A 10,053-nucleotide genomic window follows, 5' to 3' on the forward strand; every position below is an offset into this window, starting at 1 on the left:
ACTAAAATTTTTGTATGGCTAAAATTTCAATCTACACAGTAAACACCTTGAAGTACTTAAGCTCAAAATGCCTCGTGTCGACGATCATCAACTTCGGCGTGAACATTTTGAAACTTTTCACATTTGGTTCAAGGAACATGTATGTATTTAACTCTATAGATTCTAGTTACTTAAGTCGATCTACATTTTAAATTTTACATTTCGTGTTAAATAGGTCCAAACTTTGCGAAGGACTACTGATGTCATACTTTCTGAAGAGATTATTCTATTGGCAAATGGTCCTCATAACCTGGCAAGGAGGTTCAACGGGTATATACTGAATGGGTTTCGATATCGAGTAAAGGCCATGGATGATCGTCGAGACACACAAAATTGTGGTGTAGCTTTGAAGGCAGATACCATAAGTTATGCTAGTCGAAAAGACAAGAATCCTCGTCTGGGGTCTGTGTACTATTATGGACAATTGACAGATATTGTTGAGATTCGATATTCCAATGAGAAGAAACATGTGTTGTTTAAGTGTGATTGGATTGACAACATTCACGGAAAGAAAGAAGATGTCTTCAATTTTACGTTGGTGAACTTCAATCATTTGTTGTACCGAGATGATCGAATTACCAATGAACCTTTCATCTTGGCGTCCCAAGCAGAGCAAGTTTGGTATGTTGCAGACCCGTTACAACCAGACTGGCAAGTCGTGGTGAAGATGTCTCAAAGAGGTTTATTTGATATGAGTTCAACTGATCCACAAATCGAGCCATACATGAGCCAACAATTGGAAGAAAATATAATGCTTCGTGATGAAGAAGTTGGTTGGGTGAGGGAAGCCGCAGAAGGGGAAACAGTTGATGTTCAAATAGGCTGATATGTAATCAACATTAGTAATTCAATTAAGGCCAAGGTTGTAGTTAATCATCAATTTCTTAATTTACTTTGTCTTTGTAATTGTATTAGTTTAATTCATGTCATATTATAGTTGATGACAAACCATTGTCTATGTTTCTAATGTCAATTAATGTTATATTGCTTGCAGATTATTATGGGAAGGAAGAGGAAGCCTGATCATCCCCGGCGCATGATGTCTGATGTGCTACATAACAGGACATCAGTAACACCACCATTAGAGGAGGCATCACATCGGGCAGCATCGGAGGGGCCATTAGTGCCACCACCATCTGAGGGGCCATTACCACCGTATCGACCACCATCAGTGGCACCACAGCAGCTACCATGTACTCGGCCTCCACGCCTACCATCGGTGCGTCCACCATCAATGGCACCACAGCAGCTATCATCATCAGCTTATGAGCCATCCGCAAGTATTTAAATTTGCTTTGATTTGCATGAAAATTATTTACACATACATTTATTTATGCTCATTATATATAACTTGTTTATTCTCATTGTATTTTGCAGACCCTTCGACTTCTTCACAGCCCACATCAGGTTTATTTGATATGATTTGTATTTACATTTGGTTGTTACCATTGCATATTGTTTATTATTATTGTATATCGCAGGTCATGTTAGTTCTTCATCAACCTCGACTAGGCGTGGTAGAGGATGTGCCAAGGGCATTAAAGAGTGGGGTACTGGTAAAAAGCTGCACATACAATTTGATGGAAATTACTGCCCAATAGGAGATAACGTGGCCAAGTTAACTACTCAACTTGGCATTATTGTCCGGAATGGTAACATTGTTCCTCTTACTTTTGTTGACTGGAACAGTGTGCCTGATGATATTGTTGATGCTATCTAGAAGGATGTGAAGGTAAAAGTATATTTTTGTCCACAAATTCGAATTCCAAATTTGTGTTACACTTAGCCTTAAACTTTGTGTTTTATAGGACAATTTGAATATATGTCCAAAGGAGTACAAGCCAATCTGCATGAAAAACTGCAACAGCATATGGAAGGATCACAAGAACAAGCTTAAGGCTAAGTATTTCAAGCCTAGAAGCTCCGATCCTAATCTGAAGGATGATGTTCCTATGAACGTTGTGCCAAGCCAGTGGGAACAACTTGTAGAGTATTGGCGTACTTCCGATGCTGAGGTATACAATTACGTTATATTTATGATATGTAAACATACAAATCATATTTACATACTTACATTTGTTGAACTTGTTATAGAAAATTGCAAGTAGGAACGCTAAAAATCGGCGAGCTCACGGCATAGCTCATACCACAGGGCGTACTACTTTCTCTCAGATACGGCATGAGGTTTACATTTTATTGTTTTATTTTTCTATATAAATAAACATTGTATATTTGCAAATTATTTGGATTCTAATTTTCATATTTCTAAAAAAAAATGTAGATGACCAGTAAGGGGGAGTCTACTGATAAGATGAATGTTTGGCTTATGACACGTAGAGTAGATGACCCAGAGGTTATCCAGGCCTTGGTAGTTTCCAAACACCTTTGATTGTATTTAAAGTTTATTTTTTGTGTGTCAACCATTTTAATTTCGTGTATACTTGTGTGTCTTATTCAATACAGGATGAGTTTAATCGTCAACTCTCTATGCTACCTGAGGATGGTCGGACTTTGGAGGCTAGGAATGCCATTTTCCATGAGTTGATAGGTCATGACAGACATGGATATTGTCGCACATACGGGAGAATCGTGCCTCGGAGAGTGGTGTATAAGGATGGTGCTGGGCCATCACAGTCAACACCCCATCCATCGACTATTGATCAGATCACACAGCAGGTTCGTGCTGAGCTAAGGGATGAGTTGAGGGAGGAGCTGCGAGCAGAATTCTCTACACATTTGCAGCAGATGAGAGCTGAGATGATGGCCCTTGTGTCACAGGGGGCGAGTGTGGATCCCAATAGACAGGTTCCATATAAACATCACAATTGTTTGATAGTTCAATTTTCACTCAAGATTATGTATGAAATTCGAATATGATTAACACATTATGCACTGACTAACATAGGTTCCTGATGCATCGAGTGGCCACCGGGCATTTAGGGAACCTGCAGAAGACGAGAATCCATATACACCACCGCCAGAAGATCTGGTATAAAATTTATCTTTGCATTCTAAGCTAAAATGCATCTTTGCGTTCTAAACTTGAATTCGAGGCGTTAACGCCCCAAAATCACCAAACGGCGTCGGTTTAGCACGAAACTTGGCACACACGACCGCCTAGGCACGAGAGACTTGTGGGAGAAGACGGGGCTGAATCGGGTTCCCGGTTTGGGAGTTAGAGTCGGATTTCACTTTAGGCAAACTACTTCTTTAAGAAACTTCTTTTCGAGGCGTTAACGCCCCAAAATCCCCAAACGGCGTCGGTTTAGCACGAAACTTGGCACACACGACCGCCTAGGCACGAGAGACTTGTGGGAGAAGACGGGGCTCGAATCGGGTTCCCGGTTTGGGAGTTAGAGCCGTATTTCACTTTAGGCAAATTACTTCCTTAAGAAACTTGAATTTGAGGAGTTAACGCCCCAAAATCACCAAACGGCATCGGTTTAGCACGAAACTTGGCACACACGACCGCCTAGGCACGAGAGACTTGTGGGAGAAGACGGGGCTCGAATCGGGTTCCCGGTTTGGGAGTTAGAGTCGGATTTCACTTTAGGCAAACTACTTCTTTAAGAAACTTGAATTCGAGGCGTTAACGCCCCAATATCACCAAACGGCGTCGGTTTAGCACGAAACTTGGCACACACGACCGCCTAGGCACGAGAGACTTGTGGGAGAAGACGGGGCTTGAATCGGGTTCCCGGTTTGGGAGTTAGAGCCGGATTTCACTTTAGGCAAACTACTTCTTTAAGAAACTTCTTTTCGAGGCGTTAACGCCCCAAAATCACCAAACGGCGTCGGTTTAGCACGAAACTTGGCACACACGACCGCCTAGGCACGAGAGACTTGTGGGAGAAGACGGGGCTTGAATCGGTTTCCCGGTTTGGGAGTTAGAGCCGGATTTCACTTTAGGCAAATTACTTCCTTAAGAAACTTGAATTTGAGGAGTTAACGCCCCAAAATCACCAAACGGCGTCGGTTTAGCACGAAACTTGGCACACACGACCGCCTAGGCACGAGAGACTTGTGGGAGAAGACGGGGCTCGAATCGGGTTCCCGGTTTGGGAGTTAGAGCCGTATTTCACTTTAGGCAAATTACTTCCTTAAGAAACTTGAATTTGAGGAGTTAACGCCCCAAAATCACCAAACGGCGTAGGTTTAGCACGAAACTTGGCACACACGACCGCCTAGGCACGAGAGACTTGTGGGAGAAGACGGGGCTCGAATCGGGTTCCCGGTTTGGGAGTTAGAGTCGGATTTCACTTTAGGCAAACTACTTCTTTAAGAAACTTGAATTCGAGGCGTTAACGCCCCAATATCACCAAACGGCGTCGGTTTAGCACGAAACTTGGCACACACGACCGCCTAGGCACGAGAGACTTGTGGGAGAAGACGGGGCTTGAATCGGGTTCCCGGTTTGGGAGTTAGAGCCGGATTTCACTTTAGGCAAACTACTTCTTTAAGAAACTTCTTTTCGAGGCGTTAACGCCCCAAAATCACCAAACGGCGTCGGTTTAGCACGAAACTTGGTACACACGACCGCCTAGGCACGAGAGACTTGTGGGAGAAGACGGGGCTTGAATCGGTTTCCCGGTTTGGGAGTTAGAGCCGGATTTCACTTTAGGCAAATTACTTCCTTAAGAAACTTGAATTTGAGGAGTTAACGCCCCAAAATCACCAAACGGCGTCGGTTTAGCACGAAACTTGGCACACACGACCGCCTAGGCACGAGAGACTTGTGGGAGAAGACGGGGCTCGAATCGGGTTCCCGGTTTGGGAGTTAGAGTCGGATTTCACTTTAGGCAAACTACTTCTTTAAGAAACTTCTTTTCGAGGCGTTAACGCCCCAAAATCACCAAACGGCGTCGGTTTAGCATGAAACTTGGCACACACGACCGCCTAGGCACGAGAGACTTGTGGGAGAAGACGGGGCTCGAATCGGGTTCCCGGTTTGGGAGTTAGAGTCGGATTTCACTTTAGGCAAACTACTTCTTTAAGAAACTTGAATTCAAGGCGTTAACGCCCCAAAATCACCAAACGGCGTCGGTTTAGCACGAAACTTGGCACACACGACCGCCTAGGCACGAGACACTTGTGGGAGAAGACGGGGCTCGAATCGGGTTCCCGGTTTGGGAGTTAGAGCCGTATTTCACTTTAGGCAAATTACTTCCTTAAGAAACTTGAATTTGAGGAGTTAACGCCCCAAAATCACCAAACGGCGTCGGTTTAGCACGAAACTTGGCACACACGACCGCCTAGGCACGAGAGACTTGTGGGAGAAGACGGGGCTCGCATCGGGTTCCCGGTTTGGGAGTTAGAGTCGGATTTCACTTTAGGCAAACTACTTCTTTAAGAAACTTGAATTCGAGGCGTTATATTTTTCTATAATTAAAATATTAACACATTTTATGGTTTTTAATTATTTTTATCTTGTTTTTTTCAGATCTTTCCGGAGTAGCAGTTGGCTTTTTCTGGAATGCGGGCGTATCAAGATTATGACCAATTTTTGTTTTTGTAACCCACGAACGAATGAAGACGAAAACTTTTGATTTTGATTTTGATTTATGTTATTTAAATTTGGGAGCAACATTATGTATGTATTATGCGACGTTATGTAGTGGCATAATTTTTATTGTTATGAATTTTTATTTATGTATTGCTATGAATGAAACAAGATTATTAATTTTCATTATTTGTCAATTTTTGTTTATGTACGTATTTATATTATTCTGTAATTTTTCAATTTTTTATACTTATTTTTTATCTAATACAGGTTATTTTAATTTTTTTAATAATTTATCAGTAGGGTTTTTTTTTTTTTTTTTTTTGAGACGGGAGAAGAACCCGTCGCAAAAACCATTAATAGGCTTTTGCGACGGTACCAACACAGTCGCAAAAGCTGTCTTGTTGAATGTAGAGGACACCTTTAGCGACGGTAAACTGTGCCGTCGCCAATACTTATAAGATGCCAGAGCCTTTAACGACGGTAATGTTCCCGTCTCAAAAACTCACTTTTTGCGACGGGAATTACGTGCCGTCGCGAAAAGTGATTTTTCCCCCATTATTTGCGACGGGAAAAATGCCGTCGCAAAAAACATACCTTACCGTCGCAGAAACTAATGGCGACGGTACTTACCGTCGCGAAAGGTCTTTTGCAACCCCATCTGTCGCGACCCCCCCTACCGTCGCAAAAAACCAGATTACCGTCGCAAAAGGTATTAGCGACGGCTTCCGGGAGCATTTGCGACGGCCGCTTACCGTCGCAAAAAACAAATTTTTTTGTAGTGTACCTAAGTTCCCGAACCAAGACACTCTGGTGATGACGGAATGATTGCATTTGGCACGAGTCTCGGGTTTCCTAAATTTCCCAAAACAAAATATTCAAGTGGCGACTCTCTAAATCTGACAAAGTAGTCCATTTTTGGCATTTGATTCAAAACATCTATTTCCCAAAAGAATTGCTGGATTTGGACTCTTTTGTGCTTTCATTGTTTCATATTGCACTTGTGAAATCAAATTCAGAACTATGAAAGTCCGACACTGTAGGGCCTATTCGTCTTCCGAAAAGGGACGCGGAAAAGTCGAGCTACAGTAGGGTTGGGGTGGGTTGAGGCTAAAATAGTCGCAAAAAGACAAAATAAGTTTTTTAATCTCAGGTTAAAAAATGTCACATCTAAACCATAATCATTTAATTTTTTCTTTCACAAAAGTCAAAAAAGCCAAAATCCTAAACGGGATTTTTATCTTTAGAATAAAATAGTCAAAAAGTCAAAAAACCAACTTACATCCCAAACGACGCCAATGGGTTGAAAGGAAAGGAAAAATCTAGAGTTTCACCATTATCCATCCAAAAAATTTTGAGTGGGTGATTATGTGGTAAAAATTAATTTATATAGTATGGAATCTATGGTGGAGATTAATTTCTCAATAATTTCTGGATTGATAAAACTGAATTTGTAATATTACTCGAAAGAAAATTATTTTTAACAAAAAAAAAAAAAGTTTATCATGTTTTTATTTTCTTATGGTATTTATAAAAGGGGCAAATTACACAAATAATCCCTATAATTTGGGGCTTATGTCACTTTGGTTCCTGACTTTTCAATTGTGACACATTTGACCCTGAATTTTGAATTTTATTCCAAATAAGAACAATTGAAGTTACCATTGTTTAATTTCAAGGGCAAAATTGTCAATTTAATAAAATATAAACTAATTTGACAAAAATAAATATCAAAAATATATTTTTAATTTTTTAAAAATTATTTTTATCCACCAATGATAAAATGATGTAAAATTAATAAAAATTACATGATTAATTTTTTATAATTAATTTTACACGATTATCATCCAAACACATAATAAAAATTAATTTAGTAAAAAAATAAATAAATGTTTAAAAAATTTATCAATTTTACATAATTTTATTTTTAGTGGGTAGAAATAATTTTAAAAATCCAAAAATATTTGTTTGACATTTATTTTTGTCAAATTAATTTATATTTTATCAAATTAATGATTTTACTTTTAAAAAATCTAATAATATTTTCAATTGTCCTTATTTAAAATAAGATTCAAAATCAAAATCAAAAGTGTCACAATTAAAAATTAAAAATTAAAATATCATAAATCTCAAATTATAAAAACTATGAGTGTAATTCACTATTACAAAAGTAAGGCGGGCCATATGGCGGTGTGAGTCTGACCAAAGATTTGTTCCCTTTTTCAAATCTTGTTCCAACTTAGTTTCCAAAATCAGAAAACCTCCCCCTACAAATAAACACCCTCTCCTATTTATGTCTTTGCATCTCTTCGTTCTTATTCTCTTTTCTTTTCTTTCCTTTCCTTTCAAGTCATTCCATAGCTATTGAATCCTTGAAGTTTTTAATGGCAATGGCTGTACCAGAAAACATGAGCAGATACGAGTGCTTCTATATGGCCAAACTTGCCCAGCAAGCCAACCGCTACAAAGATTCCGTCAACTTCATGGAAAAGCTCATCATCGGTTCTACGTCCTCCTCCTCCGGCAGCGAACTCACAATCGAGGAGCGTAACCTCCTCTCCACCGCCACCAAGAAAGAAATCGACTCACTCCGTGCCGCCTGGCAGGCCCTCTCTTCAACTGAACAGAACCACAACAACCATGTCGTACTCGTCACCGACTACAAATCCAAGATCGAATCAGAACTCTCCCGTATCTGCAATAGGGTTTTGAATCTGCTGGAAAAGCATCTGATACCCTCGGCCTATGAGAGCGAGTTTAAAGTCTTCTACTTGAAGATGAAGGGGGATTACTATCGATACATGACGGAATTCAAAGTCGGAACAGAGAAAACAGAGGCTGTTGAGAACACCATCATGGCATACAAGGCGGCGGAGGAAATTGCGGTTTCTGAACTCTCTCCAACGCTTCCCACGAGGCTGGGTCTGGCACTCAATTTCTCTGTTTTCTGCTACGAGATTGAAGGTGCATCAGAGAAAGCGTGTAGCATGGCGAGGGAGGCCTATGAGGAAGCCATGGCTAAGCTTGGCAGTTTGGGAAACAAGTCGTACAAGGAAACTAGTCTCCTCATCTTGCAACTAATGAGGGACAATCTCAATCTTTGGGCTTCTGATATGGAAATCACTTCATATTCTTATTAGTCAGGACTAGGTTTGGTTACTCTGTAGGATTTATTAGTTATTTGTGGGTAGAGAAGCTTCATTGTTTTCCTTATTGTTTTAAAGATCCAGAGTCTTGCTTGTTTTGTTTTGTTCTTAGAAATTGGTGCTGAGATGGCTATATATATATGGTTCTTCGTCCTATTTACGTATTTGATTTGTTTTTGTGAATGTTGATACTTATTACTCATGTTTATGAGCCAATTTTGGTTTGATCTATAGTATGGATTGTTTAACTTTTTCGTACCGCATATATACGAATGTAATATTTCGCCCGCTCGTAACGGACTGCTTCTTTTTAATTTTGGTGCACAAATAGCACTATGCAACAACAAAAAATTGCAAGTGGTTACCTTTACAAAATATTTACATATCATGCAAAAACTTATAACTTTAATTATTAAAATTAATTAACTTATTTATTGATTTGTAATTATTTTTTAAAATTTGCAATGAATTTCACTAATTAAACTAATCAGATTGGACAGAGCTACCTCAGTTGTTTGGAGATAATTTTTTGATAACTACTAATTCAAAGGCCTTGAATTTAAGGACTATATAAACGTGCAATGGTCCCTTAGGATGTGCGATAGTGACATCTTGCTTGATAGTTTTGGTTAAATAGATTTTAAAATTTTAAATTTCATCAAAACTAAATGAGGCATTTATTCATAAATTCCTTTCTATCTATTTATGTTCCAATAAGTCCTACTTGGTGACATAGTTATCAAACTACCCCTAATAATAATAAGGTGGAGCTCATATTAATATTCACATTGACAATATAAATATTTCATAATGTGAACATTCACACAGTTAAATTTGTTTAATGTGAATGTTTACATCACCAAATTTTTAAGGGTTTAAAAAATATTTATAAGGATAAAAATATTTATAAAATAACTTAAATATGAGAATTAGGATTTGTTAGATCAAATGTTCAAAATAATACCATCTATTGGAATACAAGAATATCTTATAAACTAATTGGGATACAAATACTTGAAAGAGAATTTTCTAATAAATTTTCTAAAATAAATATATACCACAAAAGTTATAAGATTTTAAAATTTTATATACAAAATGTAAAAAATAGTCCAATTTAACGCACACCATAAGCGCATACCAAGTTGCTGGGGTTGAGAAAATATCTATAAGGTTAAAATTGTCTATAAAAGATCTTAAATATGAGAATTGTAATTTTATTTTATTAACTTGATTTTTTATAAATATATTCTACTCGATATTTTATAATAAAAAAATAAATAATTTAAATTATCAAAATAAGATATGAAATGCCCCTTACAATATGCATAACAGTTATGCATAGTGACCCCAAACCCGGTTATGTGTTCA

At 38.5% G+C, this 10,053-nt stretch overlaps 1 protein-coding gene and 1 long non-coding RNA gene across 2 annotated transcripts; both read left to right on the plus strand.

The window, feature by feature from the left end:
* Nucleotides 1–1,857: 1,857 nt before the first annotated feature.
* LOC145789930 (uncharacterized) lies at nucleotides 1,858–2,414 on the plus strand. The gene is made up of 3 exons (XR_014328428.1): nucleotides 1,858–2,054; nucleotides 2,134–2,223; nucleotides 2,321–2,414. It is a non-coding gene; the product is annotated as an uncharacterized LOC145789930 (long non-coding RNA).
* Nucleotides 2,415–7,737: 5,323 nt separating this feature from the next.
* Nucleotides 7,738–8,849, plus strand: LOC114292523 (14-3-3 protein 1). The gene has a single exon (XM_028236509.2). It carries the CDS (start codon nucleotides 7,924–7,926, stop codon nucleotides 8,677–8,679), a length of 756 nt encoding a protein of 251 aa, XP_028092310.2. The 5' UTR covers nucleotides 7,738–7,923; the 3' UTR covers nucleotides 8,680–8,849.
* The last annotated feature ends 1,204 nt before the right edge of the window (nucleotides 8,850–10,053 follow it).

The sequence above is a fragment of the Camellia sinensis genome, chromosome 1 (assembly GCF_055761805.1).
Source record: "Camellia sinensis isolate YWXY chromosome 1, ASM5576180v1, whole genome shotgun sequence".
NCBI classification, from domain to species: domain Eukaryota; kingdom Viridiplantae; phylum Streptophyta; class Magnoliopsida; order Ericales; family Theaceae; genus Camellia; species Camellia sinensis.

Coding starts and splice junctions, on each gene's coding strand:
- LOC114292523 (XM_028236509.2), top strand. CDS start 7,924: ATGGCAATGGCTGTACCAGAAAACATGAGCAGATACGAGTGCTTCTAT.